General features: G+C 38.6%; 1 protein-coding gene across 1 annotated transcript in view; it reads left to right on the top strand.

Moving 5' to 3' along the window:
- The window catches only part of arl15a (ADP-ribosylation factor-like 15a), an 81,995-nt gene that overhangs the window by 5,200 nt on the left and 55,183 nt on the right, over window positions 1-21,612 (top strand). Inside the window, exons 2-3 of the mRNA XM_056745868.1 lie at window positions 17,406-17,550; window positions 19,505-19,564. Coding sequence (XP_056601846.1) covers window positions 17,406-17,550; window positions 19,505-19,564 — 205 coding nt within the window. The remainder of the gene's footprint in view (window positions 1-17,405; window positions 17,551-19,504; window positions 19,565-21,612) is intronic.

Raw genomic sequence — 21,612 nt, 5'->3', positions numbered from 1 at the left:
ATTAATTCAGTCTGGAACCGAACCCCAAACACTTCTATTTGAGAACCACATGGTGGTGCCATTTACTTACTTTGACCCTAAAATGAAAATCAAAACCATGTGAACTCTGTGGTTTCATATACAAACCATTTTTTTGGCTGTTCACCTATTTGCATAGTTATCTATCAGAGTAAGTGTCAAAGACATGGTGTTTCTAGTTAACACAGAAGATTATATAATGGCCTTTAATGGGTGCAGGCTATTTTATTTAATTGCGCAATCAGAACGTCTCAGTTGATTTATTTCCTATCAACATAGGAAGTTCTACAACATAACTTCTTGTGGGTGGCAGGAGACATACTTATTTTAGCTGAAGTAGATTTGTCTGTAAGTTTAAAATAAGTTTTATATTATTTATTTTTTGGGTTCTTGGTTTTCCCAGAAGTGACACATTTAATTTGTATATCCATTAAAATTCATTATGTCAACTCTGATTTCATGCTAATGGGTAGAATTGCATTTGTTGTTTCTTGATGTAATGCCTATTTTGGCCATTAAGAATCCATGTATCTTTTTTCCGGTGAACTTTTATTGTGAAGTGAAATGTCACTTGATTCTTGTCTTCACCTATTATTTCCTGCGTTAATTTAACTTCCTTTCCTGGTGTCTTCCCATACAGCAAAGATAATAGATTGAAAATTGATTGAAAATTGGTTCTTCTAAACATTTATTCAACATTAAATCAGATTTTTGAGGGTTTGGCACTAGCTTGCATCTCATAAGATGAAAGGATGCAAGAGTGGAGATAATATTTATTTGTATAATGGCATATCCTGCTAACTCAAGCGTCACATGTCTGATGAATGTGGAAAGTTGTATCATATTTCAAGCATCTGCTGTTATGTTGTTAATAGAGGGTTTGCACCTATGTCACAGTTTGGTCAGTTACCCGGATGCGCGGCCATATTGGAGAAACTCAGATCTTTACAACAGCATGGATTGCACGGTTGATGTGCTACATAAAACATTGTTCTACAAATTTATGATGTCTAAACCAAAGGAAAATTTATAGGTAGTAATCCAGTACTGTTTTTCCCGGTCTGACCGATTAGTACAGCCCAAAACACAACCATTATAGACAATTTTCAGCAGCAATAATCATTGAAACTCGCAAGCTCCATTTGGTTCAGTGGCATTGTTTACGTTCAGTACCGCCAATATGGCCAACTTTCGGATTGATGACGTGTAGTGAACACCCTCTATATAAATAAAGACAATTAAATACTAAAGCAAGATTCAACTATATAACACTAGACTGTCCACAACGAAGGCAGCAGTTACTGTGCATTGTTGTATTTGAGTTTTATAGTTTTCTTAAACTGCAGGAGTTATGTTTTGGATTTTGAATCAAATGTAAAGGGTTTGATGTTAATCCAGGTTTGTTTTCCCTTGGTATTCATGTTACAATATTATGACATCCAGCAGCAAACAACTAGGAAGTAAATGTTGCTGAGAGTTATTTTATTGCTTTATATGACTAGGATATTAAAAAATAATTTGTTAAAAAACTAAAAAATTCAATTCAACATTATTCCTTTGTTTAATACACTGATAACAGTTTTATACTGATATATGATGCATTACAAACTGCTGAATTTGACATAAAGCTATTTCCCTTTCAAAATGTTAATAGCAGCAATACATTAGAACAAAACCCAATGACTTTTTAACTTTTCTAATCTCGTTTTTACTGGCACAAACGTGCTATGAGGGGGTATGGCCTCTTACTCACCTCATCAATAATATTAAGGCAATCAGCAATAGGGACGTCTGCTACCAACCGACTGTGACAGTGACCTAGTGACCTTCACTTGATCCCGGCTAATGTTGGTGTTAAACAGGGTTTAAACTTGTTATGTGTGGAAAAAATAATCGCAGAGGTTTCTTTTAGTGACAGCCATTAAAACTACTTGTGGAGAATTTGGCAAAATATTTCTTCTGTATGTGACAGATCAAAGATAGGTTAAATTGGCTTTTTATGAGATTTTGGAATATTTTTCCCAGACACTTTTGTCGAACAGTTCCGCCCCTAAAACTGAAGAACTGAATGAATTAAAGAAAATAAGAAATGTGTTGAGGGAGAATTTAAAGTATTCTCTTGTAAAAACTAGAAAATTCTATTTCTTTTTCATTTGAACCTCACTTGAAAGCACTCAGTCTTTCTTAACTTTTCATACATTTGTTAAGCCCTCCATAAAATCTGTTTTCCCAAATGAGATTGCAGGCACTGCAAGGCAGATGTGGAACACAAAAGATGTCCTTTAAAGAAGCAGAATTTGCGATTACAGCACGATTGTTTTCAAATAGGTTTTTTGCACCACGTGCAGACATGTAAAATCTTTCAATATGTCTTGTCAGTGAATCCAGTTTCTTTAATCCAGATTTATTTTCTTAGCCTCAAAAAGTGTTAAGAGAACTAATCTGTTGAGATAAAGCCCTGATTTATCACTCTGTACCATACACTCTTAAAAATAAAGGTGCTTAAAAGGTTCTTCAGAGCGATGCCATAGAAGAACCATTTTTTGATTCCACAAAGAACCATTCAGTCAAAGGTTCTTTAAAGAAGCATCTCTTTCTAACCTTTTTATAATCTGATGAGCCTTTTTCCCCACAAAGAACCTTTTGTGAAATAGAAAGGATCTTTGGATAGTAAAGGTTCTTTATGGAACCATTTAGACAAAAAAGGTTCTTCTTTGGCATCACGAGTCTTGCTTGCATTATTTCTTATCCTCTCTCCACTATCAATGTTAAAAAACGCAAACCAGACGATATGTCATTGTGCACTGACAAGAACAATAATAAAATGAATCTGTTTATTAATCTCTCTCTTTTCGACACGAAGTCAAGAAATGACATACCCGAATTTGTTTACATGGACCTGACCATTCATGTCATGTGTTCCAAAAATCCAAAAGTCAAGTCTTCACACGTTTGCTGTTTCTAATTTATTTCCTTTTGGCTTTTAAACTCAAGTGTGTGTTTTTATTCCACGTGATTACATATGAGCTCCCCAAAGCAAAACAAATGTAAAGTGTGCAATCCTCAGAGTTCTGATATTCAGTGTGTATGTGTTAATATATGTGTTATATGTTCAGACTACAATGCTTGACAATGCAAATTAACTGCTTAAGTAAATGGGTAGGTCCAATGTTTGTTTTACAGTTAACTAGAGAGTTATTGAATCTGACCTTCCTGACACACTGATGGTTCATGCATACGGATGAAGTTGCCATCCGCAGATATCTACTGTTTGTACTGTAACACATGCACTGAGAACAGCTGTTTCTGCTCTGCTTCACACAAACGTCAACGTCTCTATGCATGTGTTAAGCCAAAGGAATGAATTCACGCTAGAGATGGGTGGGCTTGGCAGTGGGGACCCTGAATCTGGTTTGAGTTTACTATTGCATAAGCATTGAGGGGTCCAGAGAAAAATAAAAAAACAAACAAAAGGGCTCCAAAACAAATGTGTTGTGCAAACAACAAATGACTTGTGATTGTTCTCTCTGTGTACCTAGGATTTCTCAGCAGACGTTGAGCGGGTCAGAAGAAATATAGGATGTTGTAGGGTGCCCTGCGAGAATGTAAGAGATAGACTAGGAATTTTGTACCAAACCATGTAAGTTACTTAATAGGTGTGGATTTTGAGAACACTGTGCCAATGCGTTTTTTTACTCAAAACTTCCTCCTAGTCCAAAATTGCAATTTAAAGGGGCCATAAATTGTTCAGGTCATTGTACTATAACAACAATCTGTAGGTTTCAGAACTCAAAACTTTCCTGTTAGTCCAAAAACTGATTGTATTGATTTGAGACACATCTGTCTAAACAATTCATGTCAGATTTTGTCTCAGAATGGCATCATAGTGGATGGAAAGACCACTGCTTTTACACCATTGTGTCTTTTTCTGGCCCATTTTGGCGAGGTTACACGCAAATTATACAGTTGCCCTAGATATAGACAGGCATTATCTTTGAAGTTTTGAATGTGACACACTCTTTTGAAGAGAGTCAAATCAGGATAAAAAATTGCTTTTTTTGTGAAAATCGTATTATTGGTGGACATTACACGATTTATTGCAGATCATGAAAACAACAGCAAAAACATCCATCCATCCATCTTCTACCGCTTATCCGAACTACCTCGGGTATCGGGGGGCCTGCGCCTATCTCAGGAGTCATCGGGCATCAAGGCAGGATACACCCTGGATGGAGTGACAGCAAAAACATATTGATTCAAAATTGTCATGATTGTGATGTCACAGGATTAAATGCCTACATTACTTTAATGAGACTTATTTGTTTGGCAACTATAAGAAATGTTTTTAATTGTATATGAATGAGGCATGTTAGATGCCCTAAGACATGAAGGTAGTGCAACTTCTCTCACAATTTCCTTTAATATGCCTATTGTGCCTATGAAGTAACAATCAATGAAAAGAAACCTAAAGTAAAAAGAAACAAACAAACCAAGTAAAAACAGAGGAGCCAGACACTCTGTCCTTTGTTAAAGTCTGCATTTGCTACCATATTGCACTCCAGAATACAAGCATTCATTTTTCATATTTAATGGCCCTAGAGTACTGTAGGTTAAATCGCATTTTGACAGGACGTCACTAACTTCATTGCCTTTTAGAAGCTGTCAACACACAAAAAACATTCTGATGGGATGGTAGTATTCCGTCCTTTAGGTAATGATGCAAGACTCATGCAGAGTTTGGAAAGCGTACAAAACGATTGTTTCCAACTGTTATGCTTTCGAGGTCAGATATGTTCTTGAATTTTAAATGCGTTCCTGGAAATGCTTTTTCCGTCATCTAGTGTTAAGGGGAAACAATTATTTAACATTTAAGCATTCAGTTTCGTTTGTGGCCTCGATGAATAAATGAGTGACCGTGTCTACATAATATTTGTACACGGGTCATAGAAACCCCTTCAGTGTTCAGTGTTCAGCTGAAAAAGCTCAGTGTTTTTTCCATCTCCTGGAAACAGCAAATTTGGACACATGAGGACACTGCGACATATATAGGCCCTTTTTAGGAATTAAAGCCATTATCAGTGGTAATGTTTTTTAGGTCAAAACTGCTGGAAAGGTATTTGAATTTCACTCTCTATAAATTGTAAAAATCCAAATTATGATTTTATTCAGCTTCGCGGTATTAGATATCTACTTTGGCAACCTTAGCCTAAAGTTTAATCTAACCTTAGTCTAGTGAAATGTGACAGTCATTGAGTACTAGTAACATCTTCTCAGACAAAATTTGACAGGTGATGAAAGAAAGCTCGAAAGGAGTTTTAAAGAATAATGTCAGAACTGTGTCACTTTGAATTCTCATTAACTCTCTGAACTTTGAAAAAACGACAGACATCTGACATCCGATAGAGGCAGAGATCTGTCAGCACCATAACTGAAAAAAGGAGAAAATTGTCATGCATTTCTGTCTAATTGACTATTTTGGTCGCTCAGATGGGTTTAGACCATCAGTTTTCAAAGAGGGGGGCATTCAACAGCACCCAGCAAGAGTCTTTCCGAAGGTTCTTTGATGGAAAAGACATATATAGATATTTCCCCGAAGAGTCCATTTGGCATTTGGACTTGGAAATAAGCTAGAATTGAATGGGGGCTGTATGTTAAAAATATCCCTGGAGTACAGTGTTTGGGCTTTTTTCATAGGATGGCAATGAATGGTGAAGGGGGATATGCAGAACCTATCAGTGCATGAAGGGGTTATGCTCATTTGCATAATTAACTGTTGATGCAAACTCGTCTTCATGAAGTCCCATTCAAGTTACCCGACCCCTGCACAATGAAGTCCATGGGAATGAGCATGCTCTTGTGTTGCAAAGGTTAAAATGGTAGGCCAGAAACTGTCATTGTGTTATAAATGTAGGCATGCCGTCCAAAGTTTTGGTGTTACTTGAAGTTTGCAGACTAACCTTTGGCTAGTTGTGAGTTTGGCAAACTGCATTGCAATAACAACTTGTATTTACACTAGATTTACACTAAAATGATTTTTTTAAGCGTATTTTAAGATGGACATGGGTATTGAGTTTTAAAATTAAATTAGATATTGGTATCTGCTTTAGCCATTGTATTTTCTAGATAATGTGTTCCTAGGGGCTGAAATAGTTTCTTTCTCATTTTGCGTTCAAATTCTAGGTCATCTGAGGAAAAATTGGGAAGGCTTTGGCTTGCTGAACAACAGCAGTACTCCAAACGGGCCATCTCTAGACAACAGCGAACATTTCACAATAAATAAATATTTGCTTTCCTGAGAGAACAAAGTTTATTCATTCCGTTATTCATCCCCAGACAAAACAACATATTGACATCAATTATCATTATTGTGTTAGTTACGTAATAATGTTCTAGTTTCTAAAAAAAGGACATTTGGATTTTTTCATAGCAAGATTGAAAATGGGTATTTTTATTTATTATACCGTTTTGGATTTTTATTGGTATCCACGAGAATTTTTGTCGTATCATTCGTGGTTATAACAGAGATCATTATTCAACTCATTTTAGACCATGAAGTATGCTTTTATTCTATCCTGGACTAGATAAACCGGAAACCTGTTGTATTTGGAAAGAGAATTTCTGCTGCCTATTATAAATGATGGAAGGGTAACTAACCTGTTTGAAATTGATGAACGGCATCCAGACAACAGTTTGGTTAAATTTGGCTTTGAAATGCAAATGTAATAAGGTTTGTGTTACCAGTTTCCTGTTTAACTGTGGATTGTTTCCAAGGTTCACAGCTGCAGAAGCCATTGCATGTTGGGATGAAATTATCAGTTAGCAACAAAGCTGCAGGTTGAATGTTGTGTATGACAAATTGAGACTATTACTGTTCTGGAAATGCAGATTTTTTTACTACTTACTTTTAATTGGTTGAATGCAAAATTAAAAGCACACAAATAAATATGAAGCCAATAGTAAAGATTAAATAAAGCCATACAAGGTTACCGCACGACAGTGATGATATGTAACTTTTTTCACATAATACATGAATACTTGCCTTTAAGCTTAAACTGACAGGCAATGAAAAGCAACCATACCAGACAGACTTTGAGGTGAAAGGACTTGAGTGCATTCTGTCATGTTAACCTATTTCTCCAATGCCCTCCAATGTATAAAAACAGATTTATTGTTCAGGCAGTCCCAGTGTTTTGTTTCTTAAGCTAGAGGCCTGGAGATGTGTAGGAGGTTTACCAGTCTGATGCCAACATGTACGAGGGGAACTTTTCCCACACTTGCCAGTCTAAAAATGTAATTAAAAATGAAGCCCCTCTCTGATAAATAGATGTTTTTTTTTAAATGTGTGATTATTGATGTTAGAACTGGCACAGACCCTCCTCCACAACCCTCTTTTGGGGTCCCTCACAACCCCCTTGGCCCTCACACATTAGTTGCACATCATTGAAAAGGAGGCCCTCTGGCTTTGATCCTCTAGATCAATGCGGAAAACATCTTTTTGCGTACATTGTGTGGTGGAAACCAAAGTGTTCTCCGCCTTATGCTAATACGGCCATGTTAATCACCCTTTCCAATTACAAAATGCATATACTCAAATGCTTCCTCAATCCCCACCGCATTGCTCTCATCTCTCTGCTCGTGTTGGGAATGTCCCGACTGTGCATGAATGCGGCCGTGAGTTGTGAAGAAAACAATCATGGACGATGTGTCATGGAATGTTATTTGTTCTATCATAATTGAATGCTGCTCTCATTTCGTCTTTTTTTCGTCTACAAGAAGAACAATCTTCACAGTTTTGCAAAATAATTGTGTGCAAAGAGAGGCCATGCGAGGTCTGCTGGTGCTTCCAACATCCTTGGAAGCATCACTGACTCACAGGAACACTTTTGGAAGCTCAACGTCTTTTGGGCTTTTGTAACCTCAAACTTCGGACACCCTGTTAAAAAGGAGCATACGCTGGTTAGGTATGTTTTGAAGCATGATAGCTGGTTTAAGCTAGTCTTGAGCTGGTTTAAGCTGGTCCTTAGCTGGTTATGAGCTGGTCCTGAGCCAGGAGCTAGCTGCTTAGGACCAGTTTAGGACCAGCACATGACCATCTTAATCCAGCTCAGACCAGCTAAGGACCAGCACATGGCCAGTTTAAACCACCTCAAACCAACTACTGCGCATTAAAACATACCTAACTAGCATTTGCTGTTTTTTTTTAATAGGGTGGAACGGCATCTGATTCTTTCCGGATCAGCCGTGCTCGCAGATCTATCTTGTACCTTGCCACAAATGTGTTCCTGTCCTCGAAACCTCTTTGTATTTAACCATGCATGTGGATTAAAAAATATGTACAATTGCTATAGAAAAGGCTCACTTTGAGTAGTGTGTGAACTGTGCCACTCGCCGCTCATTGCTATATCCAGATGGTCCTGGTGGGGTAACAAAACGTTCCCTCTGCCATAGTATCTCTCAATAGGCAGTCTAGACCATCGAGAGCCCAGACAGATACAGCCTCCCATCAAATTATTGTTTGTCAGATTTATGGTAATGGTCCGCAAAAGCCTTCTCGTTGGTGACATCAAGATTTACAGCTGCGCCCCCCCCTCCTCTGTATTCCCCCTTTCTGGGGGTTTGTCACCTCCCTACACATTGGTCTTCTGCAGACAGTAAAAGAGAGCTTTCTGGTGAAGCTGAGCCACCCAAGGTAGGTCAGAACAATAGCTACACAGGGTTTGATAATCCCCTGTGATGAGGTTGAAGTATTTGTGGTGTGTGGGGAGAGAAGCTTGGGGGGGTGGCTTTCTTGGGCAAAGACAGTAGAGTCTACCGCTCCATTGTCTGAGTGTTTCTCCTGTTTTGGATAAAGGGGCACGGGGGCTAAGTGAGGGGGAACTGAAGGCGACCATGTATGTAGGTTACTAGGGCTCTTTCATGTGGCCAGCCAGAAGTAACCTGACATGAGGAGTCGGTGACAATCACCTAATGAAAAATGTACTCCATGTTCTCGGTTTCACAACTTTTGTTTTGTTTTGTTGAGGAACTGTATATTATACCAAATTTTTTGTTGTTTTCAACCCATAATTGGGGTAAATATGGACAAAACCCAGCCAGCAGTTCATTTATAACCCAATGGTTGGTTGAAAACAACCCAGCAATTTTTGTTTGAGTGTAGAATATCTGTAGTTCTCAATCATCTCCACATAGGGCCAGCACGTTACCACCCTGCAGACCTCTGAACTGGAGATACGTCTGTTTTTCTGTTTGTTTGTTTAAGGCAGATGCCTTCTTTTGTTTTTGAGGGAATGAATTGAAAATCCACATGTTGATTTACTTAGTAGTTTAACATCAATCAATCACATGTCCTCTTTTTTAAAGGGATACTCTCCCAAAAAGGGAATTTTTATCATGATTTACTCAACCTCAAATTGTTCCAAATCTGTATAATTGTCTTTGTTCTGATGAACACAGAGAAATATATTTGGACGAATGCTTGTAACCAAACAGTTCTTGGACCCCATTGACTTCAATTGTAGGAAAAATTACTATAGTCAAAAGTGCCCCAAAACTGATGGCTGTCCTACATTCTACCAAATATCTTCTTTTTGTGTTCAACAGAACAAAACAATTATAAAGAAATTGGTCAAGGTGGTCCAAGAACTGTTTGGTTACAAGCATTCTTTCAAGTATATTTCTCTGTGTTCATCATAACAAAGACATCTATACGGATTTAGCTCGAAGGTAAATGTAATATGACCGTCCCTTCAATGATGGGTTTGTGCAAGTACATTTCCTTTCTAAAGTCAGTTCCTTTCAAAACTGCAAAACACCATTACGAAATTACAAATACATTTTTTTACTTTGTTGCAGTCAAAGTGCTTTGTAGTCAAAGTAGAAAAACAGTTTTTTTACTCATACTCAGGTAGGTAATGTGTGTAGGGGAATTTTTGGACAATGTTTGCTTTTAATGCCTCTCAGGATAGATCACATACGACATAGGTCACATTATGAGGTGTGAGGTACAAAATTAACAAATCACAAAACCTTAAACCTTGCAAAAAGGCAAACTTTAACATATCATGGAATAGGGTTTCATTCAAATGGATATACAATTCAAAAGCTCACAGGAAATAAAACATACATAAACTACAATTTTATGTGTTGTTAATATTTGTTCTCTCTTATGGTAATTTTGTTGTCACTATGTATTTATAAACCATGTGTGTAGTGTGTAATTATTTTGCCAAGCCTCCTTAAATTTATCTCAAAGCTGAGAATTAGTTTATACTCCAAACACACCAATGCATTATGCACACAGCATTTTTAATGCACCTTTAAAGGGATACTCCACCCAAAAATGAAAATGTTGTTCCAAACCTGTATACATTTATTTGTTCGGTGGAACACAAAAAAAAAGATATTTGGAAAAATGTTATCAACTCACAGTTCTGTGGCATCATTGACTACCATAGTAGGAAAAATTATTGTATAATTGTTTTTGTTCTGTTGAACGCAAAATTAGATATTTTTAAGAATTTTGTAAACAGATAGTTCTAAGACACCCTTGACTACCATTTAAATTTTTCATACTATAAATGAAGTCTCAGAATTGTCAGTTGGTAACATTTTCCAAATACCTTTCTTAGTGTTCAGCAGAACAAAGACATTTATAAGGTTTTGTCATGGGTTTCGTCAAAAAAGCACCGAGATTGGGCAGAATTGATCTTCAACGTGGATCAGTAGTTTAAAAGCTTCATGACATTACGGTAAATTCGGAACAAAAATAAATGATGAGTTAAGTTGTTGTTAATGCATACCTGTAGATATGTTTGTGATTGACAGCAGCAATGTCCAATGCTGGACAGAGATAAGTACACAGAGTGATAGGTAGGGGGAGTTGTAGCCCTACATAGTGAACAATAATGTGCATCATTGGAGTGTGTAATGGCTTTTGAAGTGTAGACCTTCACTGGCACACATTGCAGGTATTACATAGGCATTGCCAGACTAAACAATATGTTGCAGAGCAATACTAAAAGAAAATCTATCAAACATTGTGAATCTTTAAAAACAGTCTCTCTATAATGACAGGTGAATAAAACTCTATGAGATATTTAATTCTTTAAAAGAAATGTTTAACTTTTTCCATTAATGCTCTATTTAGAGCTGAATGTGTTGTAAAGCAAGCAATGTCACAACAAATTATGGGATGGTGTTTTCAGCATTTGCAACCTAATACACTTAAATCTGTAATGTGTGTAAAATTACATTTGCTTGCATTCGAAATAGGACTTTATTAATAGTTGTTTCCCTCCGAGTTTACCCAACATGCCAGGCAGCAGCCAGCCTGTGGTTGGTATGGCGACAACAAGGTATGGGGTGGACACAACAGTTTCACTGGCATTTACCACCTCCCATCCCCCCGACCTCCCCCAAACGTGGCATGCCACTACATTGGCACAATCTGCGCTCCGCCGCGGCCCATCTAACTGCCACCCCCCATCACCAATGCCTGACAACCCTCTTTAATCCCCAAACATCAACACGAAGAGAGAAAAGATGAATGAAAGTAACCCCCCGCCACCCCAGACGGCCGCATACTCTCACTATGAGCTGGAGAGTAGTCTGAGCCGTGTTATGACTGGTGTGTGTTACACACATATCAGTGAGAGCCGCTGCTGCTCCATCTGGACGTCCATATAAAGTGCTGTCAATTCAAAGGTCACCTCTGAGCCCTCCAGACAAGTGTTGCTGCTGGGTGTCTGGGCAGGGAAGGGTCGCCGGCTGGGAGGATAGCGATGTTTGTTTGGGAATGCCAAGCTCAGATCGGTCTGCCTGTGTCCTCATAGCTCTCTGTGCGTCTGGCGTCTCAGCCTCCCCTACCCCCCTCGAGTTCTCATTGGCCCTTACTGTAGTCCGCTACGGACACAATAAAAACAAACCTTAGTGACCCCGAAACGCCTATGCAGTAAAAGGCATCGCCGTTGTCATTAGCGCAGTAAAAGCTGATGCTGGTATTACTATTGATTAGACGTAAGCTTTAAAACGGTTTAATGCTCATGTTCAGTTTGAGAGTCCCCAGAAGGCAGTTGCATCGAAGCGTTGTGTTGGTACTCCATGACTTTTATTCATTTTGTAAGAATTGATTATAAACCTTAACCTAATATGCTTTAAAAGAAATATAACATCACATGCATTGCTTCTGTTTGAGATTCTCTGACATGCATTTACCTTTTTGTTTTTGCTGCGGTCAAACTCGAAAAATAATATTATCTCCTCACAACATAACCACCCATCAGACATGAACTTGATTTCTGATGGTTAAACTATAAGGGCAATTCTAGCATTGTAAGTCGAAACTTGACACATAAATTCTCAGAATGTATTTATTACCAATATACTAAATCATCTGTTACTCCCGTTATGCTCCAATACTCCTCTATGCATTTTCTCTTAGAAAAAGGAACATGTTATGGATGTGACAAAAAAGGTGCATGTTTTTGAGAGACAAGATACTTTGAAAGATTTATTTGTTTTAAAATGTACAAAGCAGTAGAAAAATCCCCAACAAATGGAGAAGGTATGGCTCTTTTTAGACCGTTTCATCGGTCGTGCGCACACCCAATGAATTTCCGGTTTGTATTTGGCTAGTGTCTTATAATAGAACTATTTATTTACAAAACTATTTCAATTCAAAACATTGGAGAGACAAGTTTAGCCAAGTAACGGTTCTTTTCGGTTTCTTTTGTTTGTTATCAGAAATAATCTACAGGCACTCTATTGTTTGTGAATGTGTACCAGACGTTAATATGGGGTCCCAAAAGTGTGCATGCGCAGTAGTATTTGTTTATGTTGTTAAGATGAAACCATCTATTAACCACAAAATATGAACTACAATGTATTACAATTTTCTTGTGCCCATAATAGATGTGACAGTTAAAAACTTTGAAAAGACTTCACATGGGAATTCAAACCACCAAATATTGAGATCTGACCTATACGTATGGCAAAAACTTCTCTCTTAAGGTTGACATTAGCATGGGATTGCCCATCATTATTATTATACACTCATCACTGGGGTTTCTACGACCCCAAACAGAGACTAGTCTTTTTCTTTTCAAGTCCCCGCTATATTGCATCTAGAACATTGTGCCGATTTTATTGGATTTCGCTCAATATCGCAGCATGTGTATGGCATTGTCAACACAGCTGAGTGAAATACGATGTTCTGAAGTGAGTCTGGACCTGCTCTAATTTTACTACAATATTTTCCACCCTGCGGTGCTATTTTTATCAGATGCACTTCATTACGGACTTGTTTTGGCCTGACCAAAGGCTGTTTGGCTCACCGCTTTGATTGATTACGCACAGGCATTTTCATATTTGTTGGTCATTGCTGGCATGGTAAAAATATATCAATGTGTTATTAAATCTAGAGCAAGTTACTTCCACACCCTAAATTGATAGCGAGATGGAAAACGCTGATGAGGCAAAGACGTTTGCACTCCAATGCAGGGAGATGATTTACATTCTTGCGTTCGGTTCCAGAAACACACCCTCAAAATCGGGGCAGTCGTGGCTTAATGATTAGAGACCGGGACTTGTAACCTAAAGGTTGCTGGTTCGAGCCTCAGTACCAGGATGAATTGTAGGGGAGGAGTGAATGATCGGTGCTCTCCTCCATCTTCAATACCATGGCTGAGGTGAGAGTCTGGAGCAATGCAACGATCCCCCTGGTGCTGCAGCAATGAAGAGGAAGATCTCACTGCTCTGGTTGTGTGTTCACGTTGTGTGTGTTACTCACTGTTGTGTGTGTGCATTGGATGGGTTAAATGCAGAGCACAAATTCTCAGTATGGAACACCATACTTGGCCACACGTCACATCACATCTCATTTTAATCCCTGAAAGATGAACCTGAGGCATTGGTTTGAAGTGGATATCAATATTACCTCAGGTTTATGACAAATTCTGTATTGCAATCCAAATTTCTTTTTCGGATTTCTGTCTGGTAGTATTAGTTACTGAAATGCTCTCTACATAGTGGAGTTTTTAATGAATGAAGAGTTTGGCATAAATGAGACAATTAACACGCAGTTAATGTGGAGCTGTAAAATGTATATTGCTAACATATCTCTGATTAGCTGGTCTTGGAAGATCAAAGAGAGTTCAGCTCTTGTTTTGACATTTTTGTTTTGACGGAGCTGTTTTGGCGGCGAATGGGGAACACACGGTGGCATCACCGTTTGACGCATCGATGGCAGACGTCTGCTGTGTTTCCACACTCTTAGAGGGCAAACGAGTGAAACGTGAGCTCCGTCTGTCTGTGTGGTGCTTCCCTCTCTCGCACCCCCTCATTTATTGGCTCTAAAAATACAAAGCTGTCATTTAAAATAGAGCAGACAAGTGAGCAATCGACTGGCCATCGCATGTCCGTGTCCCCCCTCGCTTGGTGTGTTTTCTAGACTGTAAGGAATTAACCGCTTGCACATGCCATGCCAATAACCCCGCCGAGCGTTTGCTGCAGACGCTGCCGTCGAGTCGCGTTACTTTTCTCATGATGGAAGTCTGGCATTCTTTATTGCGTGGGGCAGACAGGGCATCTTTCAGTCAGCCGTGGACCTATTGAGGAGAAGTTGGCAGGCGGGGAGTTGTTTTTGTTCCGTGCCGCTTCCATAAGGGCTGAAGATTCAATATTGTGGCAATGCTGAGCGGATTTGGCCCAGCTGTGTTCCACTGTCTGCCGTGGTGGATTGTAATGCTGTTATATCTTTGTTTTGGTGCCAGGGCCTGGATCCCAGCCAGGCCTTTTAATTACATCAGCCGTTTGATGTCTTGACATCTTCTTTAAATAGGAGGCTGGGTGCTATGAGGGGGGCCGGAGAGATTTTATTGTGCACCTTTTAGTGAAACATTTAATCTTAAAACGCAATGCTCCCGTGTCACAGTCTGGAATATTAATACCCTGAAATATCTTCATTTACATAAAAAAGCAGTAAATCAGCTTTTACAATGTCGCTAACACCAGTGAGGTAATGTCTCGGGGCTTCTGTGGGAGAAAACAATACTGTAATGAGAGCCAGCAGAATCAATCAATAGTTAGAGTTTGTGGACTTATAGAAAATCTTTCTGGGCAGGAGAGCGCGAAGCCTCTCTCTCAAAGCCCCGTCGTGTTTTGTGTTCTTCACGGGGATAGAAAGAAATACTTACCAAGCAGTTGTTTGAAGCGTGACTACTTGGACACCTGGGAAATCCTTTACTTTCTTCTGAAATGCCGCTGTAGTGTGTGGCCTTGTGCTCCTGTGGGAACCCTGACGGGCCACGGGGTCAAAGCTCCAGGACTTGCCTTTAGCAACTGATGCAAATTTATCATCTGAGCACTGTAAGTGAAGGTGGGGGTGAATAGGGTAAATTCATCAGTGGCATCTTCTTCCTCTAATTGAAGCAGATGTCCGGGTTGCTGTGTGACAAAGCAGAAGCACGTGTTGCCGACCTGGCCAACTAAGAACGACGGCTCCTCTGTGGTAGAGAAGGCCTGTGAAAGCCATTTCGGCTTTTTGCAATGGAAGAGTACCAGAACCGATGACATGTTTACCGGCATGCCTTTTTGGCCTAAGATCAGGATTCGGAATGTATAACAAAACCTACAAAAGTAGTTTATAGATAGAAGACAGGTCTCAGAACTAGGTTTTACTTTATGGATTTTTGCATTTACATAAAGCGGAGTTGAATGTCTTTTTTTGTTTTCACCATACTGATATGTCAGATGTCAATATTTAGGGGTTTTAATTCCCATGTGAAGTCTCTCATATGGTTTTTAAAGCTTTTGGAGTTTTTAAAGCATAGTTTTCCATAGTCAGGTAAGTGAATTGTCATATCCATAATAGTCAAAATTCCTCATAAATCGGCTCACAGAAAATAAGAAAGTAACTATTTTATGGTCTATGAAAACTTGAAAAGCCATCCCTTCTCCATTTGTTGGGTATATTTCTTCCGGTTTATAGCCTACATTTTAATTCACCGATCTCTCAAAAACATGTTTTTTTTGTCACACTTATTCTCTCTTTGAAAATAGAAAATGTGCATAGACTGATATTTTTCATATGTCTGAACTCTATCATCTGGAGTTTAGTAAAATATAAGCAAATTATTAAATATATTGTTCATAATGCTGGAATTGTCCATTTATGAATTTTGGCACAAACTTCAAAGTGAATTCCGGCTTTTATTTTATTAGTATATCAAACCCATCAACTTTACCAGATGAGCTACATGAAAGCCAAAAAGCTTCATAGGCAGATTTTTGTTTAACACACAACATGTACTTAGAAATGAAAACAACTCCTTTTCATGATTCTACAATGATGTAGTGTCTCATTTAGTACACTTAGGCCCGGTTTACTGGACATGGATTAGTTTAAACCAGGAATAGGCCTTAGTTAAATTAGTTTTTTAAATCGTTTTTAAAAACATACTTGACAAAAGAGCATTACTGGTGTGCATCTTGAGACAAAACAGTTGCACTGATATATTTTAAGATATGCCAGTGCAGGTTGTTTTCAATCAAGTCACCACTTACATTTAAATTAGTCTGAGACTAGGCTTAAAAACTGTCCGGGAAACCGCCCCATGATGCTGATGGATTATTATATTTCCATGTAAAATGCAATAATCCAGCGTTGAAGGCAGAATCAAGCCCTGCCTGGCACAAACTAATTCTTTCCTGCTAATAAATGACATCTCTTTTTAGTTCTGTATACTGATCTCTCCACACCAGCTTTAACCATCCCATTCACGGTTCACACTGCATTTGCCTCCTAATGTTTCCCAGCAGGCCCCAAGTCAAAGACAGTGATTCATAAAGTGACAGGTCTGTCTGCTATCATAAGGACGCAAGCTCACAGAATCCTCCCTGCCTCTCTCTCCCTCCCCCTTAAACAGACACAGACCGCGTTAGAATCTGTCTGGTAACAGTCTATTTTGCATGTTAGGGCAAGCAAGTACACTAAAGCCTGCATTGATATCACGCTACAAACTGCTGTAGGAAAAAATATCTCAGGTACACTTATGTAAAAACGTCAGTAAACCATACAACAGGGAATGCAAGAACTTTGTGATGTCCGCTTTGTCAATGACGTCATTTTGTTTTGAGTTCAGGAAGTGTCCACCAGATGTGTTGCTTTCAAATCACCGCATTAGTTTGTTGGATCAGCAAACGTCTTTCTCTGTTACTTCATTAGCATTTGTCAGTTCACGAGAGACACTTTCTGGAACTTCCTTCGTTTATTTTCTTTCTTCCCTGACAAATATTAGATTGTATATTTTAGCACCACCAGTATGTCAGTAAAAACCGCACCACTCACAAGCACTAACGTGTTTTTCTTTTCTCTGTTTTTTTATTATTAGTGTCTCCAGACATTATGTTGTAAGGAAGCTCCTCCGACTAGACCAGAGTATGATGTTGTCTGCATTGGACTGAGCGGCGCAGGCAAGACCAGTCTGCTATCTCGCTTATGTAATGAGATCAGTGATGGCACCGTACCAACCACAGGTAATAGAACATTTCACTGACGCTGTTTGTTCCTGCGTTTAAAAAAATGAATGGCACCTTTGGGCCTTTTAAAACGAAAATATTCTAGTCTATTTGACTACCACTGTCCAACCGTGTATTTATATGCATACAGGAGAATTATGTAAATTTGGTTATTACATTGAGAACAAAAAGCCCTTAGTTAAACATGTTTCACACATTCAATGTCTTTTATCTCGCATTTTGTCTCTAGGTAACATGTTGAATGCAAATTTATGACCCCACAACTTAGACACAGTAAAAAACTGTTTATAAAATTCGTAAGATTTATGCAATTTTAGCCTGAATTCAAAAGAACAGTTCACCCCAAAATAAAAAATCTGTCATCATTGATTCGTCCTCAAATTGTTACAAATCTGTAAACATTTATTTTTGCTTACCATACAGTTCTCGGCCACCATTGACTACCATCCTAGTTCACAAATTTATCAACTCGCCCTCAAATTGTTAAAAATATGTATGAATGTATTTTTGCTTACCAGTTCTTGGCACCCATTGACTACCACCCTAGTTCACCCATAAAATAAAAATTCTCCCATCATTTATTCATTCTCTTGTCATTTAAAATCAGTATTTGACCCTTGTTTCTGAAAAAAAGAGGAATGTGTTTTTTTTGTCCATCTACGGACGTCAATAGGATGTAATGTTGCTTGGTTACCAACATTCTTCAAAATATCTTCTTTTGTGTTATATGAAAGAAAGACTTTTCCAATAATAAAACGGCTCATGATCATCTATCATCTTATAATCATCTTTTGGGATGTTCTTGACAAAATATCATATGGAGAAAATGTATTTTCAGAATGGTTTAATGGGACCTTCTTATAACAAACCTTATAAATAATCAGTTATTTGAACTTTCCACTCGTCTGACATAAAAGTACCTGTAGTAAAAAAACCACCCATGTACTGTCTTTTCTGGACCCCACCTAGTCATTAAAACTTAATGGTACAAACCGCAAACGAATACAAACCTCGGCTTCGATTTTTCAAACAAATGCTTGGAATCATCAGAACACACCGACTAAAAACACTTCGATTTCATCATTTTTGTCCAAGCCTTCAAACTCATGCTCAGTTCAACACTTTCCCAGCACTCTAAAACGTCTGCAAAATCTCTGCCCCTGTCACTGCTCCTCGGCCTTTTGGATCACTGAAGCTGTTTAACGTTATTGCTGCATCTCTCTGTCGGTTACCTCAGAGCTACCCTTTGAACAGTCCACTCCTTCACCATAGAAAGAAGACTGCACTTGCAAAATATCATGTGCGTATATGTGTCTGCGTTTCAGAACATCTGGGTTTTTTCACATGGACTTTCTTTCTTATGACAAGAGTGTCGATTTCATTAGAGCCCTTGGCGACAGGCTGGTGTTTTCATGAATCATCGTCCCTTGCTTCCTTCAGATGGACAACATCACTTCCTTTTTGTGCAAATAACACAAGTGGTTATTTTCACAAGAAAAGACGCAGTTCTGTGTGACGTACGTCTTAATGATCCGAGTGTGATGTACACGGCGTGCTAGACAGTACACAAACTCTTAATGTGCGTCCAATGACTCATCTATGGAGTGAACACCTGTCCTAAGTCGTAGTGAAGCAGTAAATGTGAAAATAAAAACATGTTTACTATAGCGAAGAGTTGTTTGGCAGCCCACATGGAAATATGGTCAGATTAAGTTGTCAGAGGCGCTCCAAGCCAACAGACCTAGCTTCTCACCTCTCGATGGCATATTTACTCTCATCTGCTGAACATTTGATGAAACTTGGCTTATAAACACAAGCAGTCTAAGCAAAAAGGGCATTGCAAAAATTGATTACAAAAGTTTGCCCTCCTACCCTCTACATGCCCAATCGTTTGTGTTCAGTTTTAGTTCTTTTATTCTTTTTTCTTACACAGCTGTGTTTTCTTTCACAGGTTTCAGCATCAAGGCAGTGGGATTCGAAAACGCGATACTGAATATAAAGGAGCTAGGAGGTAATGAGAACAAATCAGAATCATGTCTTCTTCAAGACGTGGAGAGAGCGACTGTTGCCAGGCTAATCCAGTGGTCTCTAGGACAGATCTCCTAGTTTAGCCACCTGAACTCTAAGAATGAACACTTACCTCAGTGTCTCCTACTTCCCAGTAAAACCACAGCTGCCCGGTGACTTTAAAGAGTAATGCATTACAGGTCAGTCAAGTTTAGGAGGTGTTTGCTAAGCAAATAAATATTGCGTCTCTTTTGGCAGGTTGTGTACCCTTTTTAGATGCGCATGTAAACAGGGAAAGATGGTAAATAACACATTGACATCTATGGTTTTTGTAGCATTCATTTAAAGCACCATCAGAGTTTCTACTTTGGTTGTTGGTCAAGTTCGGTAATTGAGTTTTATTGATTTTATCTTATTCTTTAAGATAAAATCAGCAAAACTCAAATTTTTAGTAGCCCGAACAGCAAATGTGTTTAAAACCACATGTTTTAGACTAATGTCTAAACATACATTTTCATAAATTGATTCATTTGGCAGACGCTTTTATCAAGCAACTTACAAGTAGGGGAGCAAATAAACATTTTCTCAGCACGTTAGTTTACAAGGCAATTCTACTAGGAGATTTAAAGCTGTAGTAAGCTTTTTATTTATTTTGTTATATATGTTTTTTACAAAGTATACAGTATACTTAACTATGTTACACAGCTTAATACATTTTTACCATTAAACGTAAATTACTGGATTTTTTAAGTCAGTACAATATAATAAGGTTCAATGAACTCATAAAGCTAATTTAATTTAACTTAAAAATTTAAGCCAGCTGAAATTGGTGATTTTTTTGTTGGGGATTTTTCTCAACGCTGTGTTTATATTGATCCAAGGTCACAAAACGCTGTGAAAACTTTACAATTACGCAAAATATAAAGGTGTAGAAAGCAGGTATGGTTCAACAAAGACAACTTACCTGAGTTGGAGACGAAGTGGCTAGCAAACATCCATGTTTAAGTATTCCATTTGTTTCAGCAAATTGGATCGTTCATTTGCTTTTTTCTGTCTATTGGCAGTCTTTAAAACAAAGTCTTTGATTTCCTGCTCAATCTGCATGCATATTGTGAGTTCAGGACTAGACAAACAGACATGTGAGGCAAACTGCCAGTTTTCTATCTTTTGTCTCCACACCTGTAGCAAACAAACCCTCTGACTACAAACATGAATGACTATCTTGAGAGCACTGTTCCTTTGCGCCATATATGCGGCCACAGGTATGATGCTTGAAGATACTTGTTGTTATAGGGCTGCTGATGAGAGGCATGTAGTGGGTGAAATAAATCTTCACGCTGAGCCGACTCTGTTTATGAGAATGTTAGGGGAGCCGCTTTGAAGTGATTTATGTGTTTGGGGGGACGTGGGGGACATTACAGGTGCAGTCTGTATCATGACAAGTGGCCCTATACTAATGCAACAGAATCTAGAGTCCACTTAAAGACAACAACAGAGAGCGGCAACGCAGTAAACCAAGGGGAGGCCTGACTAAATCTGAAATGCATATGGTGGGCAATGAAATGAAGCTTCTCCAGCAGGTGAGGTCAGAGTCTCCGGGGTTGTTTTTAACGGATTGAGGCCGTTTTAGAAGCTAATGTATCACCTGAAGCAGGACACATGTGCGCTGACTGAAAGTTCATGTATAGTGCTTGACTAGAATAGAGCTGTAAAAGATGTGCTGTGCATGAGTTTTAATGCCTGCCTCGTGAACTGCCTTCCTTTGGTAACTGACACACATAATCTCCCGAGACGTTTCCACTCTGACTACATTAATCTTGGTGAAGTAATACAGAAGTATTGGTAACATATTCAAGATGCCCAGAACTATCACAGTATTTGGAAAAGTTTTGCATGCTGAGGTAATACTGTACGTTTGGCCTGTGAAGTTGTAGGCAAATGTACCAAACACACGCATGAATGTTTATTTGAATAATAAATATTACCTTCTTTATGAATAGTAGATCATTTTATGTGCTTCTCATTGTGCACTTCAAACACTTTAGCAACTAC

This window comes from Triplophysa dalaica, chromosome 4 (assembly GCF_015846415.1).
Source record: "Triplophysa dalaica isolate WHDGS20190420 chromosome 4, ASM1584641v1, whole genome shotgun sequence".
Lineage (NCBI taxonomy): Eukaryota > Metazoa > Chordata > Actinopteri > Cypriniformes > Nemacheilidae > Triplophysa > Triplophysa dalaica.
This window is presented reverse-complemented; position numbering and strand designations above follow the sequence as displayed.